Consider the following 20,556-nt stretch of genomic DNA (forward strand, 5'->3'; position numbering starts at 1 on the left):
GAGGGGAAAGTCAGTAGAGTCCTTACACTCAGTGGAGGGGATAGTCAGTAGAGTCCTTACACTCAGTGGAGGGGATAGTCAGTAGAGTCCTTACACTCAGTGGAGGGGATAGTCAGTAGAGTGTATACAGAGCTATACTCTCAGTGGAGGGGATAGTCAGTAGAGTCCTTACACTCAGTGGAGGGGATAGTCAGTAGAGTGTATACAGTCAGTGGAGGGGATAGTCAGTAGAGTCCTTACACTCAGTGGAGGGGATAGTCAGTAGAGTCCTTACACTCAGTGGAGGGGATAGTCAGTAGAATCCTTACACTCAGTGGAGGGGATAGTCAGTAGAGTGTATACAGAGCTATACCCTCAGTGGAGGGGATAGTCAGTAGAGTCCTTACACTCAGTGGAGGGGATAGTCAGTAGAGTGTATACAGTCAGCAGAGCCTTCACCCTCGGTGGAGGGCACACAGTTAGTATAATGTACTAGGAAGAGGTCTGCTCCCCATACAGAGCCCTGTAGCCTCAGTAGCAGCAGCCTATTCTGGCACATGTTGAAGAGGTTCAGACTGGGTTGCTCTCCACTCTCATCATCCTCGCCGTGCGTTTGAACTCTTCCTCTTCTACCGCAACATCTGTTCCTCCAACCTGTTCCTGTTTCTCAGGCTGCCTTCACTGCTGATCCAGTCACCTGCCTTTGGCCCTGCCGTAAGGAGTTGGCCTGATGAAATAAATAATCAAACAGGCAACAAAAAGGCAAATGAGTTGACTTAATGTTTCTGTATGCAATTGTGTTCTTAAGAACAATAGCATAAGTCTTTATTGGAGCGTTTGTGAGTCACTCAGAAACGGTCACGTTGTAATATAATTTTATCAGTTTGAATAATTGTTTGATTCTTCTGTCTAGTTATTGATTTGCGAACTGTTCTCAAGAATTATATCATAAGAATAAACTAATAATATAAATATGTTATGTTGTTATGCAAAAACAAATGTGTTGCCTTGCTGTATCCTCTTTTCAAAAATGATTTGATCAAAAGTTTGAATCACCTTGCATGATGAGATTCTCATAAAAGTTAATGAAAGTTTTCCGACGGGATATTTCTGAAGGTGTGTGTCACCTGCAGCCTCCTCCTTTTTTTAACCTTCACTAAATGCTTCAACAGCATTTTATCCTGATTCCAGTCCCGAGGAACACGTTTCTTACCCAGAGTGACTTTAATATCTTTCTGCTTTACGTGCCACAATGATGGATCATCCTGATTGTGGATCCGAGCGGTGACAAGCGAGAGAGGGGCGAGCCCGAGTAAGCCGTCTACGTTCTTTTGGTGGCGTTGGACCTAACTTCACACACCTATCAATGCAGGACAATAAATCTTCTGAATGCATATTTAACACTGAATCAATGCACACTGTCGCTTGAAGGTTAACCTGTTTTTTGATTGAATTTGTTATTCAAATACCGCCTGCAAGCCACAGCATTTTTTTGTCTTTCGCCTGAACTGATGGTTCAGTGATTTGTAAAGAAGGGGGGGGGGAATGATAAAAAGATAATGAACATAGACTAAAGGGAACTCTTGTCTAAACACGTGTATCACTAGCATTTGCTTCAATTTTAAGTTACCAGCATAGTTATTATTCGATTAGTTCATTGTCGTGAAATCAAGTTATAACATAGAGACAAAACACTTAAATGAAGCATACTGTACCACAGACTTGAGTAGGCCGTAGTGTTGTAACTTCGTGCCGTGATTATGCGTATTTCGATTTCTACGTCCCCTTGGTAACCGCAGAGGCCCATTGCATAAACATGCCAAAATATTTCCTTACAGTATAACCAGATGTTAAGTATTTATGCTAATCTATCACAGTGAGAACTCAACTCAACTTTTACTTCCAAAAAGAAATGTGATTATTTTTTTAAGTCCATACTTTCAAGAAAACAGGGATTATATGCTATTTATTTACTATGATCCAAGCCCCAAGCTGGTTGATGTATTAAACACAATACAGGTAAGAACTGCTCCAGTTACAGCAGCTCCAGATAGGAGAGATAGCCGGTCTAATGGAGGGGGTTGAGGCGGGATCCTGCGTATCATTAGACACAGTGATAAATTACCTGGTAGACTAAACTCCGTGGGGCTTTGACCTCTGACCTGATCTGCAGAGGCCTGGGGAGGCCTGTCCTGGGATTACGATAGACCCATACTCTGTTAACAAGCCACCGTACGCGAGAATTAGAGGCGGTAATGAGTTCTGCGGCATATCAGCTATGGCTCGTTTGCTGTATTGAAGAGGACTCTGCCGTCTGGAGTATCTGCCTTAATTAGGGGACTGGCTAAAACAGAGCTCCCTATAGCCCGCCGCTCTCCCATCCCCCCACCAACCCCCCCAACCCCCCCAAACCCGCCACATTGCCAATAGCCTACTTATGTACTTATATCTATTAGTCCTTTAGACGACTCCTCAGTGGGTTTTACCCCCTGCATAAATTTCTCCGCGGTTACTCGCGATAAATCACGCAGTAAGTGGAACAGATGATGCGAATTCGATCACATGGGTTACATTGATATTAGAACGCCTCCACATTTCACCTGGTTATTTCTGGCAACTTGTGCGATGGCGCATCTGAACTTAATGAAGCAAGTGAGGTGAGGCTTTGTTTCTAAATTGCTGAGGCTGCGTGAAGCTGTGGCAGCGGGTTCGACCCCCTGCGATCAGGAGGCCCTTACTGATTACCCCCTGGTCGTTTAGGCTGAGTAGGTCATGAGTTTTATCGCTTATTCGCTCTACCGCAACGCAATTTCCGTCCTCTGACATCCTATGAGCTGTGTACATCATTAAACAGACCCTGGAGCAAGAAGAAGAAGACCAAGAGAAGAAGAATCACAACAAAGATGAAGAAGGAGAGTGAATATGAAGGATTTGACAAACCAATATCCTAAGCCTGTCATGGAAACGGATATCCCTCTGTCGGATGTCCCGCCCTCTCTTGCCTCTCTCCTCCTAGAGCCATGGTACTGGTACTGGAAGTCCTCCCCCTCTCTCCATGCCAATACACACACATTGGAAAGCCCCCCATTCCAGTTGTCTGTATTGCGAACGCCAGGGGACGGCGTGAGTCCTGGTTTAGCGAGGGGGGGGGGGGGGGGGGGGGGGTGGGAGTCTCAATCACAAACTCTCTCTCAATCAGGACCTGATCAAGGACAAAGGGTGCCCATATACACACCCCATAGGGACGGCATGTAGAGGCTGTGGGTTCAAACACCCCCCCCCACCACATTGTAACACCCTCTCTTCATCATAACTGTACTTGTGAATTTTTTAATGTGAACGTTGAGGAGAGCAATTGAAATCAAGGAGTATCAAGGAGACTAATAGAAATGTAGCTCCTAATAATAATACATTTAGATTTCAACTTCCTCTGGCCATCTTCTGCCGGATAGATTGGATCATGTAATTCGATATGATCATAGGATATATATTAAAAGGCACCATGATGAGGAAATAGGGAAGCTGGTGCCATGGTGAGGGCTCATCAATTAATTAATTAATGGATTAAGTAAGATGAGAGGGTGTATGAACTTAAGTCCCCAATGTTCCTAATTCAATTAAAATTCAACTCAATACAACTCAAACGTAATTTAGTTAGATTAAATTAAACGTTATATAAAATATATTATTATTTAGGCCTCAATGTAATTTCAACATTCATCATGTGTGAGACTTGAGTGCTATATATCAATATATATTTTTTATAATTATCCTCTGAGCCTAACCATGCTGTGAACTATTTAATTAACATTGACATTAAAACACGATCTGTAAAGAATGTAAATGTCATCTCCCCGAGGACTACCGTGTAGCATTCTCCAGCGCCGTGCTCCTTGTTGTTTACAAGGTGAGCGCACAGCTTAAATGGTAATAAATCCACCAATTTATCCTCCTACGTGAACATAAGCTAACCACGGCGTTAACCAGCATCTATTTACCATTCGAGAGCAGATCGCGTACCTCTTTAAGTATTTGCATTTCTTACCAATGTCATTTATAAATGACGGTGATAAATCTAATCCTTCACTTTTAGAGGATTCTTTTTTTTTTCTTTCTGCCTTTGTTGATCCGATTATCTGTTTTGTATATAAACCATATAATATTCTTGCATTTTTCCACAGGCATGCAGCCCAAGCACAAAAGGCAGACAATTTCCACACGGCCGCCCCAGTGTGTTGCTGCTCTTTTTTTCCGCTGGTGATAAAGATTCAGCCCAGTCCTTTAGTTCCAAGTGTAGTCATGTGTATAATTGCTCTGGGACTGGATATGCTCCACGTGTGAATATAAAGGAAAGGCCATTTAATAGGAAACACTGTCCAAATAACACTGCTTCAATTTGTCTAAATGTCCCAGGTCACAGAGAAGCTGCAGAGGATGGACAGAGGTGCGTGATAGCATGCCGGGGATGCAGAAAGAGAGAGAGAGAGAGAGAGAGAGAGAGAGAGAGAGAGAGAGAGAGAGAGAGAGAGGGAGAGAGAGAGAGAGAGAGAGAAAGAGAGAGAGAGAGAGAGACAGAGGGAGATAGAGAGAGAGAAGGAAAGAGAGATGAGGGTGAAAGCCGTGAAGGGATTAGAAAATGAAATTGCTGAAATTGCAGGGAACGATTAATTTGCCTGTGTTGACTCAATGACAAGATCTAGGTATTTTCTAGATATGTTCCTGTGGATTTTAGTGCTGCTGCCTGCAGGTCAGGGCTTTGGTGGGTGGACGTTTGGTAGACGTTTGATTCGAAGACCAAATCACAACCAACGCGTGAGTCATCGCGCCACCTCTACACTTTTCAACCGTTTTTCTTGTTGAACTTGAACGACTATACTCAAGGCTGCTGTGCATCTCTATCTCCATGAAATAAATTTCAAAACAACAAAGCAAATAATAAGGCAATAACGAAGAAATATGCCACAAATATCCAAGATAACTTTAATCTGCTCACTTAGTATTCCTATTTGTTTGGCCTTTTCTTTCGGTTCTACATACGGGAGTGGAGCGAGGGGGAGGAGGAGAGAGACCAGCGAGGGGGCGCTGGGCTGCGGCGAGCGAGCCGGCTCGATGTAAATGACCCATTGATCGCAGGACCCACAGCGCACACACAGACGCTGCTCCTATTGATCCGCTCAAAGCCAAGGGCAAGAGGAGCCTGGCACATCACACGCTGACCTCCACCGCCTTGACCTTGGCCTGGAGCCACGGAGCTGGCCTTCGGCCGGGGTCACCGGACCCGCTGACCTCCCGGGTGGGCTGTCCAGATGTGACCTGCGTGGAGGGTGATTTTTAATTTTTTTTGGGGGGTGGCTGGACAAAACTCTGCACCGGCTCGCTTTGTTTCAAACCCATCATGGTGGGTGAGGGGGAGGGGAGGGGGGGGGCCGTCTCCAGAGAATTCAAAAGGAAGGGGAGGTTAATACAAGTCAAAAATGCGTTTACCACACTGCTTTATGCTGGAAACAGCCTCATCACCTCAGAGTAAGAGAGAGAGAGAGAGAGAGAGAGAGAGAGAGAGAGAGAGAGACAGAGAGAGAGAGAGAGAGAGAGAGGGAGATGAGAGAGAGAGAGAGAGAGAGAGAGAGAGACAGAGAGAGAGAGAGAGAAAAAAAGGAGAGCATGAGAGAGAGAGGGAGGGAGATGGAAAAAGATTAGAAAAGCAAAGAAAAAAGAAAAGACACAGAAGAAAGTCAGAAAAAAAGAGAAGAGATATAGATATAAATGCAAGAGGAAAATTAGGAATACTTGAGAGTAAAGTGTAGAAAACGAATAGCAATACAAAAGAGGTGGTTGCTGGGTGATGAGCAAGAGAGGAGAGGGGTGAAGGCAGGGAGGATGAGGGAGGTATAATTTGGAGGGCCTCTAACGATCCTGAGACGCAGTTGTATGGTTGCTTACAGCAAGGTGGTATCGATCTGGAGATTTAATCACACACTGAACACACACTGAACACACACACACACACACACACACACACACACACACACACACACACACACACACACACACACTACACACACACACACACTGAGCACACATACAGACATACAAACACACACACACACACACACCTACACACACACACACTGAACACACACACACACACACACACACACACACACACTGAGCACACATACACACACACACACACACCTACACAAACACACACACTGAGCACACATACACACACACACACACACACACCAACACGTATACATACACCACACACACACACACACACCTACACACACACACACTGAACACACACTGAACACACACACACACACAAACACACACACACACCTACACAAACACACACACTGAGCACACATACACACACACACACACACACACACACACACACACACATAAACACATACATACACTATACACAAACACTGGAACAAACTGACACCTAGGCACTAAACACATACACAGGAACACATACACACACACACACACACAAAAGCATACATACCTAAACACATACACTGAAGCAAAATGACACACACACACACACACAGACACACACAGACACACACACACACACACACACACACACACACACACACACACACACACACACACACACACACACACACAGCATTCCAGATAACCACACCCAAACAGGTTGGGTGATAAATCACAGCCCTCGGTAACCCTGATGGTTCTCTTGGCTACTTAAAATAAAGTGCATTACATGCTAAACACAAACAATGAAGAACATTTTCAGCCAGATTCTGTTGTTGAAATACACTGAATTACAGACAACCAGTCAGGAATTGGTCGATCGGTAATAAACCTTGTACAATCCATTTTAATTGTTTAAAGAAAACAGTAATCCCAACTACCAAATACAAACATACACAATTTAACAACAAATGTAATCTTAATTGATTTGCTGCTGTTAAACCAAAACTGCTTACCAGAGGCAATAATACAATGTTGCTATTATTTGAAATCCAAAAGGGTAGAAAGCTTATAGAACAACCCCACTCCGGGTCTCGGTGGGTTGGGTCTGGGGCCTAACAAGGTTAGAACCATGATGTTGCTACATCAATCACATTTTAACTCATCCATTTCCTATTTGGTTGTGTGGTGTCGCTACAGAGGGCCTGACCAGACGGGATCAATAGATCAGCAGACAGGTCGGAGGTCAGAGGGGCCACCGGCTATGTGGGTCCCTCTGTGTGTGTCAGTGTGAGTGAGTGAGTGTGTGTGTGTCTGTGTGCAAACACACAAATTATACGTGTTTGTATACGTGCAATTATCTGTGTGTGTTTGGGTGTGCACGTGTGTGTGCATGTGTGTGCGGGTGTGTTTCTGTGGGTGTGCACGTGTGCGTGTGTATGTGTGTATGTGCATCTGTGGGGCAAATTGTGGAGGCGTATGTATCAGAGATGAGCCGGTGACACCCTCCTCTCCAAGATTACACATAAAAATTATACATTTGTTACCTTTTCTTAGACTGTGTCAAAACTCGCAAGTCTGCAACACACACAATTATCACGCTGCCTTAATGAACTACAGGACGATCTTTTTTATTGACACCGCAATGTGTGGCTCAATAACAACTTCCATTCTCCTTTCAGTCGAGCACACTGAACGCCATTATTTTCACACTGCTAATTGTCTTCTAATCGTATTGTTCCAGTGAGCTCCAGCCCCGCGTACTGTAAGTTCAGAGATTCATCCCATCTCCGGCGGCTCCTCAACGCGCACCGCATTGCCTTTATCAATCTACTGGAGCACAAAACAAAGACCTTCGTGTTCAAACAGCAATTACTCTCTCATCTCCCGAGACAATCGGCCTGGACCCTAATTGGATTGAAATGGACCCCCCTAGCCCCCCCTTCGCCCACCCACCAAACCCCCAGCCCGCACCACTCTCCTCCACCCCTTCAAAATCACAGCATGCCCCCCACCTTCCCCCTTTTGTTACGGAAAATAGCACGCAAGGCCGGTTGATTAAGATCCGTTACTGGGGCCCCGCGTGGAGGGGCCCCGCCGGTCGCTTTCATGTCCCGCTCTTCAAACACGGGCGGAGCGGGGGGGGGGGGGAATGCGTGGAGGGCCCGTGGCGGACGGCTCTGCGTGGCGTTTGGCTAAAGTGGAGGATGTGATAAAGGGGTGGTGGTGGGCAGTGGTGTTGGCGACCATGATGGTGATGGTGGTGGTGGTGGTGGAGGTGGGGGTGGTGTTGGTTGTTATGATTTGGTTGGCATTGATGATGGAGGTGGTTATAGCGGAAGTACTGGTGATGGCCGTAGTACTGGTGATGGCGGTGGGGATGGTGGTGGTGGCGATGATGCTGTATTGTTGGTGTTTGCGGAGAGAGTGGTGGTAGCAGTGGTGGTGATGGTGGTGGTAATGGCAGTGATGGTGGTGGTGTTGGAATAGATAGTGGCAGTAGCTGTGGTGTGTTGGCCTTTGTTTGTTTGTGAGTATTAGGTGAGCATGAGGATATTCAAACAAAATAGCAAGGACAAAAAGTTACACACGCAAACAAAACTCAATTGCCTACATTGAAGCTGGGAATCATTGGAAAGTCACAATAGCCCGATGCCTTCAATAGCTGTTTAAAGTGTCAAGTTAATATTAGCTATATACTGTTTACTTGCTAAATGTACTATTCTACATGCCTCTGCAAATTACACTTCAGGGACAAATAAAGTGTTTTGATTGATTTAATGATAAAAGCATTTGGAGAAAGATTAAGATTTAGACTTCTGACTGAGAAAATATGTATTCTTATATAATTCCTCAGTGATGATAAGTGCAGTAATTCCTTGAATAATTTCCCACCATTATAACAAACTTCACGGGTACAGTAATAACTTATAATAGTTTCACTCAATCACCTCGCAGTATGTGTAGGTAAGGGACGCCGTCATTGGGTCTTAGGCAGGGAAAGGGGCTGTGCACCTAATGGTAAAGTCTGCCCTAAGGACACTTTATATTTACTGACAAGAGAGCAATTTATGTTTGTTTGTTTGTTTGTGTGATGAAAATTTCAGACAATCGATGTGATCACCCACATAAAGATAAATTGCGTTGAAAATGAATCAGTAAGGATTCACAAAAAGAAAGCACAAAAAGGAATAAAGGTGAAACATAGTGATCATGAATCAAATCGAAAAATCAATTGATGATATAATGATTAGATAGACACATTATAAGAGCTGTTCTATGAAGATCCAATCCAACCAATAAAATTGCCTTTGACTTCATCAGCCAATCCGATTGAATGACTCATCTCAATGATAGATTTCTATACATTTCTCAATGAGCTACCATAGTGAAATTGTCTTTTCATGGCCAGATTCTAGCTCCCATTTCCCTTGATAATCTCAACAGTTTGGCCCATGTCCATTAACTCAGCTGTGACACGCAGAGATAATAACTGCTGGATGGACTGCGGTATTCATATTGTATTTCTAAATGCTTGATTTCTTTTCTCATTGGGGGAAGTAGGGACTTTTCGGTTAAGCTGGGGCAATATTAGGTTAAGCATGTACACAGGGAGCAGTGTCAAAAAACCTGCATTCTTCATTTTTTCAAGCATGGAGTCTGGAGCCTTCTCCATTATATCTGCAAGCAAATTCATGTCATTTATATTCAAACTCCAAGACTGTGTTAACATTATGGATTTGAAGAGCAAAAGCAATTATACAGAGCACTCCATATCAATGGGCCAAAGATGACAGTGCACTTGTATGTGATTCTGAGTGTGTGTGTGTGTCTGTCTGTGTGCATGCATGCGTGTTTGCGCGCGTGTGTGTGTGTTTAAGCATTTGTTCGAGTTTAACCCGTTCATGTGTTGAAGGAGAGCTTGTTAATGTACTGTGGTAATATGCATAGGTGAATAAATTAATTTATGAAGAGGCTGGTGGCATGAATTTCACCTGTGCAATTTCAGATACAAATAACGACAGTTTAAATATCCTTTGTTACGGAATGCTGTATTTTCTTTTACAGAATTATGAACAAATTTGATCAATTTCTACTGTCAGTAGAGTAGCTTAGTCAAATATACCAATTGTGTGTGTGTGGAACTAAAAATTATATTTCCTTCTATTTCTATCTGTCTTTCCTTCTTCCTTTCTTCCCTCTTTCTCTACCCATCTCTCTGTATATCTGTCTCTCTCTCACTCTCTCTTCTCTCTCTCTCTCTCTCTCTCTCTCTCTCTCTCAGCGCTCTCCCTCTCTCCCTCTCTCTCTCTCTCGCTCTCTCTCTCTCTCTCTCTCTCTCTGTCTCTCTTTCGCTCTCCTGCTGGTCAGTCTATATGGCCCAGCGTAGTTGAAACAGTAAAACAGTTGCAAGTGTTTTGTGAGTGAATTAATCATGATGATTAATTGGCCTTCAGGTTGAATATCCATTGAGTGACGGCGGGGCCGTCAGACACACACACACGCGCACACACACACACGCATGCACACACACACACACACACACACACAGACCCACCCACCCACACACACGCACACAAACACACAAACCCATCAGGGATACATTGACAGGCCTTTAAGGACAGGCAGATTGATTCACACAGGGACTAATGAACCCTCCTCTAAGAATGGAAGAAAAGATAAACAACACCGTTATTTTCCTTCATCCTTGCTGTTGGTCTCCAGATGCACTTTGCCGACAGAGTGAAACAGTGTTTAGAGTTTCTGACACTTTGGTTCAAGTGCCCCCCCCCCCCTTCCTCCCTCCCCTCCCCCTCTCTCCCCTCTCTCTCCCCCTCTGGTTGTTAGTCCGTCATGACAGCCCAACTGAAGGGCTGTGTGGGAAACGAGGACCACCTGGTCATACTGGTTATTAGTATAATAATAAATAGCAGATTTCCTGAGGTCAACAACATTATAGTGCTGTTTCAAGTTATGGATATTATGAATATTGTGATTACCCCGGATTCTACTTCATTAAGGCATGGCTTATGATTTGGTTTATGTGTTGCGGTTCCACCTAGCGATGCATTTCAATGTCACGTACCGACAACACAGAATCGGTGAGGATCAGCCTTGTTTTGAGTTGGGGTTTTCTGTCAAGAGAAAATGGGGGAGACACCTAGTATGTAGATGCACCTTCCCCCCCCCCCCCCCCTACAACCCCGCCTTGTGTAGCGCCCGGTGCTACATAATGGAGGGGGGAAGGGGGTCATGGCTTTGTGGAGGTCGGGCTCCCCTCGCTGTTGTGTTTTTGATTTTGATGTTCAATGCTACCTGTTCTCTCTCTCTCCCCATCTAACACCCCCTCCTCCTCCTCCTCCTCCTCCTCCTCCTCCTCCTCCTCCATATGCACCTCACCCTCCCACTTCCCCTTTCTCTCTCCCCCTTGCTCTCTCCTTCGCCCCCTTCCCCCCCAACATCCACTCCCCAGCCCCTCTGATCTGCTCCGTGGCTCATTAAAATCCACCCTCTCCACCTCCACATTAGCATCAGAGTCATGGTCAGGCTGCTTTGTGTTATGAGGCTGGAAACCCCACACTCACATACACAAATAAACACTACACACACACACACACACACAGCATGCATGTGCTCAACACACTTCAGACACACGCACACACGCAAACACACACACACACACACACACACACACACACACACACACACACACACACACACACTCCAAACACGAGCTACCACACAATATCAATAAGAACAACAACAACAACAAAACAATAGTAGCCTTTAGTCCGAGGAGGGGGGAGGAGACAGGGTCTTTGATAGCGTACATCAAAGAGAGAGACGGTAAAGTACACACGTTGAGCTTTTTTGTATTTTCCGCCCGCCCGCCCGCATGCCAAGGTTGCGTCTCCTCATGGGCCTGGCCGCGCGCTGCAGCGCCCAGGGAGGGGGGGGGCGGGGGGGTGGCTGGGTGGAGCTGAGGGGGGTGGAGGATGAGAAGTTGAACAGGACAACAGCCTGAGGAAAACAGCCTCCCCTCTACTTTGAGAAAGTTGGAGCCGTCGTTTCGGTGCATCATTACTGGTATTACTACTGTAAATATACATTTTTCGATATCGCTAATGAAAATTTGCCTATATTTTATGCAAGTGTTTTACGTATGTCTCAAATGTGCATTTATGCATGGGAGCATGACATCTGCATTTGGTTTATGAAGTGACTCTACAACTGCACTCTCAGGAATAAAGTGCTCGCCCGTCCACGGCCAGAGCTCGGTTCGACTGTGCACTTTACTGGGCCCTAAAAAGCCTTCTGCTTGGTGCCCTCTGCCCACCTAGATAAATGAATAGTGCTTTGAGTCAACTCCCCCCCAGAGACGTGGCACGTCGTTTGTCAAATCCAAAGCACAGGGTGAAACACAACTCTATAACAACTTCTAACCTGGGCACCGGCCCTTCTTTACAAGAAATGGACGCTGCTTGCGTCGCCCGCAGAAACCCGAAATAGAAGCAAATTCCCTTTCCCCCTTATTATACGCAACAATGCAACCGTTTCTGAGTGGCAGGAAGCTGTGAGTTTCATAGCCGTGTCGTTATCGGCCCGCTGTGTTTAGACTGGGAATCTTTCCAATGATTTATTCGGTTCTACTGTACACTTATTATTATTATTGACTTGCATCAAACAGTGGATCCTACCCCTGAGGTACCATCAGGCTTTTTCTACATTCTTAGGCATGGCCTGCCATCTCTCTCTCTCTCTCTCTCTCTCTCTCTCGCCCCCTCTCTCTCTCTCTCTCTCTCTCTCTCCGTATCACTCTCTGCGAGTACGTTCTTCTGGCACACGGTGTTAGGAGGGTCAAGCATTATCCGGCCGACCCTGGCTGATTATGCTGTAGCTGCTGCCACGCCAGCTCTTCCTCGAGGCAAACGTTTTTTTTTTCAGTATCGTTCCCGTGACTGTTTGGGTCCACACCTTTGCACGGGTCCTGGTTCTGAATCACGTCAGGTGATACACACACAGTTGGAAATGCAACAGTCCTTCTTATTTCATATTAGAGGCGCACTTCGGTTGCAGGTAATTGGTTAAGTTTGGCCGACGGTAAACAACGTTAACAGATTTGTCAAACGGAGGAATAAACGCGTATCTGGGGGGGGGGGAGCGGATCCAGGAAAAGGGGGATTTGGAAGGGGTGTTATTGGAACACGGCGTATTAGACATGCCACACGTATCGGCAGTTACTTAATTTTTCTCTATTTAATATTTCCTACTTACTGCCAAATCCACCTGAGAAGCCCGGCGGACTACAGAGAACTCCTGTAATCACGAGGCCCCAGGAGGGGGTGGCCGGAGAAATCCATCTATTCATGAAGGGCCCAGGGCCGGCCAGAGTCTGGCGGGCCAGTGAGGCCCTCAGGGACGCCGGGCTGTTTGATTTGGCCCTTGGCTGGCTTTGGGGCACAGGGCTGCAGTTGTCCGTGCCCACAGCCTGCAGAGCTGCAGGTATTTCCTGAGTCAGTTCCCCTGTCGCTTTGCAGTGTTATTCAAAAGAGACGGACTCAGCCAGCGATTGTGTATGTACGCCAGGACATCCAAACGCAGACGTTGGGATGCTGACACAGCCTCAATGTGCAGCGCTCATGTCGGGCGCGATGAACTGAGCTGTTTGTTTTGTTTGTTTAAGTTTTATTTATTTTTAACTCAGTAGTCTGTAGTGGTCGGTGGTCGGTTAATTGAAGTGTGAGTCCCCCGGTGCATCGGGACATTTCAAACCTTAATGTTGTTCTATAAAGAACATCAATATTTTAGAACGTTTGAACGGCTGGGAGGAATGTTGGACCGGAAGGTTTGAAGCTCACAAAGGAAACGGGAAATGAAAGACTCTCTCGCTTCCCTTTCTTCCCCCTAACCTCTGCTTTTTTCCATTTACAGGCAGAGCAGCGCGATGGGGATGCCATAAGTATATATTTTGAATATCAAAATATACCAGAGCAAAGGAACCTCATCTCCTCTCAATTTCCTATCTGTCACTTTGATGCCAATCCAGATGTTTCTGTTATATGACGTTGTTTAACATAAATATTCAATAGAACCCAACGCGCTTGAAGCCAGACCATTATTTCAAGATCTTTAGCCATTATGCTAATGTCTTTAGACACTCAAAACTTGGCAAAGCAAGCCACACACCTGTATATGCACTAACACACATGCACACTCACTCACACACACACATACGCACACACACAAACACACAAACACAAATACACCACACACACACACCTGCACACACACGTAGAAAGCGGTAATATCTCTGTCCATTTCCCTGCTGCATTTCCTGAGCTATTCCTTGTCACTTTGGCCCCTATGAAATCATCTGTTGGGATTAATGAATCCCGATTACACCCCCCCCCCCCCCCATTCAGACGTAATGGACCACACAACAACGATGTTTAACCAGTGCTGTAGTCCTCTGGGTATCCTCATTTATGGCACATCAGGGCATGGTAATTGATGGTTCCACTGCTGTTAAAGTGATGATCCCAAGTCTTCTGCCTCCTTGTTTAATGCGATGGCTCTTTGTAACGGACTAATACAAAACACTTAGCAGATGGGCTGCTCCCCCAACTCACCTATTTACATTTCTCTAAATATCCCATCTTCACTCTTGTTATGAACTCAATAAGGGTTTCCAATAGCAAAGATCCAAGGGCCTTGTTGAATAAGAGCTAACTTTGGAGCCGGCATCTTCTTTGGGTTTTGTCTGAAGAAATGCTTCTAAGATATAATGAATAAAATGATTCACATGGACGTATTTAGAATTCTCCATGGTTTCTTTTTTCCTGTCTCTTTCTTCTCTCTCTCTCTCTCTTTCTTCTCCCTCTCTCTATTTATTCTCCCTCTCCGTCTGTCTTTCTCTCCATCCCTCGTTTTCTTTCTCTCTCCCTCCCTCCATCCCTCCCTGTCTCGGGCGGTCTTTGATTCAAATGCACAGCGGTGGGTAATGGGTGTAGGGGGGGGGGGGGGGGGGGGGGGGGGGGGGGGGGGGGAGAGGCTCATGCTGGGAGGCTCTCCGAGAGACTCAGGGAGACCTCAAGGTCGTGAACAGAGTAATGCTCGGGACCACAGGATGGGGTGGAAGAGCCGTGCTCCACAAACAGAACACAGACAGGCCTGAAACCCCCAGGTCTCCTGTGTGCTCTCTGAGCAGCGGACCACATACACAAACACACACGTGGCCACTGAACGACTCGTGACGACCGGTTCTTGCAAAGCATCAAAGGTCAAAATAAAGGGGCCGGTGCTTGACATTGTCCAATCTTTGTGTACTGCAAACGAATGCACTAACTGGGTTGAAAATACACATATACATATACATGTGCATCATTACAGGCATGAACACACACAAATTACAGATTGCAGTGGCCCATTGAATTCTGAGACACAAAATTAATCATATGATACAGTTGCCCACATGTGTTTTTGGTGCGTCTGTGTGTGTGTGTGTGTGTGTGTGTGTCTGTCTGTGTGTGTGTGTGTGTGGGTGTATGTGTGTGTGTGTGTGTCTGTGTGTGTGTGTGTGTGTGTGTGTGTGTGTGTGTGTGTGTGTGTGTGTGTGTGTGTGTGTGTGTGCTGGTGTTTATAATAGCTGGTCAGCAGGCCATAATCAATACAGACCTTTTGACGGACTCGTATGGGGAGGTTTCAGCAACCCAACACTACGTTTTCTTGTGCTCTTTTCTTCTCATGCCTAAGAAAATTGGACCCAAAACATCTGGTTCCTGGAATGGAAAACTTGTGGAACACAGATGAAGGCCCTAATATCCTTTGCAATTTTCTTCTTCTGAGGCATTAACATATAAAAGTCCAACCAAGAAACCGCCCTGGGCCAGAATGACCAAGCTGCAGTGAATATTGAAGACTTTTCACCAAGCGTGAAGTGGAGAAACAAAAAAATCGCAGGGTAAAGATGCTTTCATGGAAACCATGATCCAAATGAAGGAACAATAGTCAAATTACCTGAAATATGGAATATCTCACTATAGACAAATCCTTCCAGCAAGGATTTTTTTTATAAAAAGCAGGAGAGAAAGAGTGAGAGAGAGCAAAAAGGAGCTAGAGAGAGGAGAGAGAGAGAGAGAGAGAGAGCGAGAGAGAGACAGAGCGACAGAGAGAGAGAGACAGAGAGAGAGAGAGAGAGAGAGAGAGAAAGAGAGAGTGAGAGTGTAGCGAGAGAAGAAAGAAGAGAGAGCCTAGAGTAAAAGAGGGAGAGAAAGAGAGAGAGAGAGAGAGAGAGCAAAAAGGAGCCATGAGGAGAGCGGGAGAGAGAGTGTGAGAGAGAGACAGAGATAAAGAGAGAGAGAGAGAAAGAGAGAGAGAGAGAGAGAGAAAGAGAGAGAGAGAGAGAGAGAGAGAGAGAGAGAGAGAGAGAGAGCATTAAAGGAAGGCCTCTTCACCCAGCTTCCTTCATGAATAACAAATAGAGAACCCATTGCTCAGCCAACACAACACAAGAAAAACATTACTGGATTCCCTGAATTTCTGGTTCTCTGTACACTGTGCTAGTGAGGTTGGAAACATTCAAGAATGGTGTGTTTCTTTTTTCATTTGGGTGATTGGCAATATTAACTTTGTTTTGTAACATATATTATATATGTTCAAATAAGGTAAGCTTATAAACGGCAAGCACGTCAGCATCCCATTAAATTATTTTTTGTCCAAACAATATCGCAAATTGAGTTGTTTTAGCAGATTGAAGAATTGTATTGATAAATAGTGTGGTAGGGTTCTGCGTTCGAAAAATAACATGAGATGGAAACTTTTTCTAATTGAATCTATCCGACATTTTCTGATTCTGTGTTCCCTACCTGGGACTGGCAGCAGAATATCTGACCCCCAGTCCGGCAAGCCTCGTTTCATTGCGCTTTTCTTGGGGGTAAATCCGTGAATACTCGGCGACTCGACGACCCCATAACGAGGTCTCTTGACTCATTTGAGGGGGGGCGGGGGGGGGGGGGATTGCAGAACCCCCTTAACCAGTTTCCATGGTAATCGGGACGGTAGGGACATCAGCACATATAGTTAAGGAGAGCTGATGTCCTGGTGTTTCTGTCCGTCTGGCTGCCGGTCTGTAACGGGGTTAATGAATGGTTACGAGTTAGACATTTGCTAGGGACTTAAACATGTAGGCTCTAGCATGATCAATCTTGCTGAATCAAGGCCATCGCCTTAAAGGCCTATATGCAAATACTGCTTAGGCCCTATATCTTCATTTTCGCATGCGCCAATAGTTTTTATTCACAAAACTGTTCCAAATCGGTCAGCTTAAACGTGTCAGAAGCACGTAGCCTATCTCCGTTGTGTTATTACCAGTAGGCCCTAATCCATAGGCCTATAACTCACAGTCTGCTCATAAAAGTTAAGTTCACTCAAATAAACACTAATGTAAATGTTCACCGACCGGTTAGGCGGCTACATGCAGCCGACGTGTCCTTAAACGACTGTTTTTGCAGAACTCCGACCCAGGGCTTCGCTCGCACCTTGAACTCCTCCTGGCCTCTCCTTCCCCGAGAGGAGCGCATTGAGATGCACGGCGCGTCCCGACCCCCGAGGCGGCCGACCGGGCTGACACAAAAGCTTCGGTGCGCTACACACCCAATTAGAACCTTCCGTTTGGGTTACATCTGTTTTTTGTTTGACCCCCCGTTTACAACACAATAAATAACCACACGATCAATAATAATTAAACAACAGTATCCCTATATTGATGGTGATAACAATAATACTACTAATAATAGTCTTATAATAATAGCAACAACAACTTAATCAGCAACGCAAACAATAACTTAATAGGCTGCTAAATATAATAGGTATAGATTATTATATGAGTAGGCTCAGATTATGCTATGACCCTGCTTGTTTAGTAGCACACCAAATGATTTTCTGAGTGGGCATAATTAAAAACATGATTTCTTTAATCATATTACTTTGTCGTGTTGACAGATTTGTCGAACGGAGGAAAAAAATCATCATCATGCCATTACCAATATGGCCCTTTACTTGTTCGAACTACTTGGAAGAAGCCGCACATCAAGGCAGACAGGATTCCTCCTCTCCATAATATCCAATCAGCCGGGGCCCTCTTACAGCGCAGGGCTGTAATTGGATGAGGACAGGATAGGCGTGCGTGCTCCTCGCGTCGGGTAAACACTCGCGTCTTCGCGCTTCAGAGGACGCGGTAGGAGCCGGCGGAGAAGAGACACACACTGCGAGACACTGGACACGGCGCCAAGGCTTCTATTCTTTTTTTTAGAGTTAGTTGATCGTTTGAATTCCATTGACATCAAAACCTTAATTATTGCACAGCGGGGTGACAACAAGCCGCAGAAAACATCCAAGAGATTCCTCCTTTGGTAAACATCACAGAGACATTTCCTATTGATACAGTCTTGAGATAATGGATTAACCACACACTCGCGGTGTTAATGGAAAAACAAACTTTTTTTTGGCCAAAGCTCCTTTCGTAGCGGACTGCGTGATGATGATGATGATGATGATGATGATGGTTATGATGAAGTCTGATTTTGATGCACCACTCATATCTTCATAAGTCGATCATTTAATTTAGATTAGTAACTGTAGGCACTTCTCAGCTACCGAGCGGCCTATATGGACAGCAACAAGTAAGGTAAACACAGCACTGCAGAAGAGCGATCACCGGCATATATGGTTTGGGGAATGGCCGCAGCCACCTCCAGTCCATACCTCACCAGTAACAGGATCCTGTCGTCCGGCTCCCTCATCCACTCCGACAGAAGGGGAGGCATGCAGCCCGGAAACACAGCGGTCACCTCGGTTTCCGGTGGCTACAGAGGGGACCCCTCCATCAAAATGGTACAGAGCGATTTCATGCAGGGCGCCATGGCAACCAGCAACGGGGGGCACATGCTGAGCCATGCCCACCAGTGGGTGACATCGCTACCCCACGCGGCAGCCGCAGCCGCCGCAGCCGCGGTGGCCGCGGCCGAGGCCGTCTCCCCCTGGTCATCCAGTCCTCAGCCGCAGGACGTCAAGAGGAACACGGGCAGGGAGGACCTGCACCCAGGCTCTGCGCTGCACCACAGGTCTCCCCACCTGGGAGCTCACCAGGCGCACCCGGGGGCTGGCTGGGGCGGCGCGGCGTCCTCGGCGCACATCAGCATCTCCGAGGGACAGCAGCAGCAGCAGCAGTCCCTGCTCTACTCCCAGCCCGGAGGGTTCACCGTGAACGGGATGCTGGGCTCACAGGGGGGCCAGAGCCTGATGCACCCGGGACTCGTGCGCGGGGAATCCCCGGAGCTCGACCACGGAGGACACCACCATCACCACCACCACCACAGTCACCACGTGCACCATCACCCGTCGCACCACGAGGTGAGCCACGACCCGCACTCGGACGAAGACACCCCCACGTCAGACGACTTGGAGCATTTTGCCAAGCAGTTCAAGCAGCGGCGGATCAAGCTGGGCTTTACCCAGGCGGACGTCGGCTTGGCGCTGGGGACCTTGTACGGAAACGTCTTCTCGCAGACCACCATATGCAGATTCGAGGCGCTTCAGCTGAGCTTTAAGAACATGTGCAAGCTCAAACCCCTTCTCAATAAGTGGCTGGAGGAGGCAGATTCCACGACGGGAAGCCCGACGAGCATCGATAAGATTGCAGCCCAGGGAAGGAAGAGAAAAAAGCGCACCTCGATCGAGGTGAGCGTGAAAGGTGCGCTGGAGAGCCACTTTCTGAAGTCTCCGAAGCCCTCCGCGCAGGAGATCACCTCCCTGGCTGACACTTTGCAGCTGGAGAAAGAGGTGGTAAGGGTGTGGTTCTGCAACCGCAGGCAGAAAGAGAAGCGAATGACGCCGCCTGGACTTCCACACACACCGGAGGACGCGTATTCACAGGTGGGATCCATGGGCGCAGACACGCCACCCCCGTCGCTAGACTGTAAGAGAATGTACAGCGACACGTGAACCCAAGGACCCCCCCGAGCACAGCCACAGAGCGGACGGCTAACTTTCATATGTGGAAAAGTTTGGGAAACAGACATTGTAGAAAATATTTAACAAGGTACTCGCCCATTCAAGTTTGCTCTTCTATTTATTTACCTCGTAAACTATTACCAAGTGTCCCCTTCGTGCGTCCCTGTGGTCTGAAAAACAAGCCATCCAAATGTTTTTATTCTATGACTTGCAAAGAATTATCTCGTTTTCTCTGCCCTCTGCGTCAGAGAAGTGTTTTGAAAGTTTAAGGTAGAGTTAATTTTCGTTGAACTTGAACTTTACAATTACAGTCAGCTTTTTCTTATTAGTTAATTTAGTAACTTTAAAATAAAACTTATTATAAACTTAATGACAAATTGAGTGAACTTCATTTTCAAAGACTATGTTTGAGGGGGTTTCCTTGTAATGCTGCAGTTAGCTTCTTTTCCCTTAAATATATTTTGTAGCAAAATGATAATTTAATTTACTCTATTTTTTAGGATGTGTTTATGTAATAAGCAATAATATCATGTTTCTTCATACAGTTTCTAATGTGTGTGTGTCATGTGTGTGGTGCATCAGTTCTGCTCATGTTTGATGATTGCGTGTTTCAAA

General features: G+C 46.0%; 1 protein-coding gene across 1 annotated transcript; it reads left to right on the top strand.

The window, feature by feature from the left end:
- Positions 1-18,654: 18,654 nt before the first annotated feature.
- On the top strand, positions 18,655-19,932 carry pou3f3a (POU class 3 homeobox 3a; the record flags this gene model as incomplete). Its single annotated transcript, XM_079732272.1, has 1 exon — positions 18,655-19,932. The coding sequence occupies one exon, from the start codon at positions 18,655-18,657 to the stop codon at positions 19,930-19,932; it is 1,278 nt and encodes a 425-aa protein (XP_079588398.1).
- Positions 19,933-20,556: the final 624 nt, after the last annotated feature.

This window comes from Pollachius pollachius (assembly GCF_949987615.1).
Source record: "Pollachius pollachius genome assembly, chromosome: 3".
NCBI classification, from domain to species: Eukaryota; Metazoa; Chordata; class Actinopteri; order Gadiformes; family Gadidae; genus Pollachius; species Pollachius pollachius.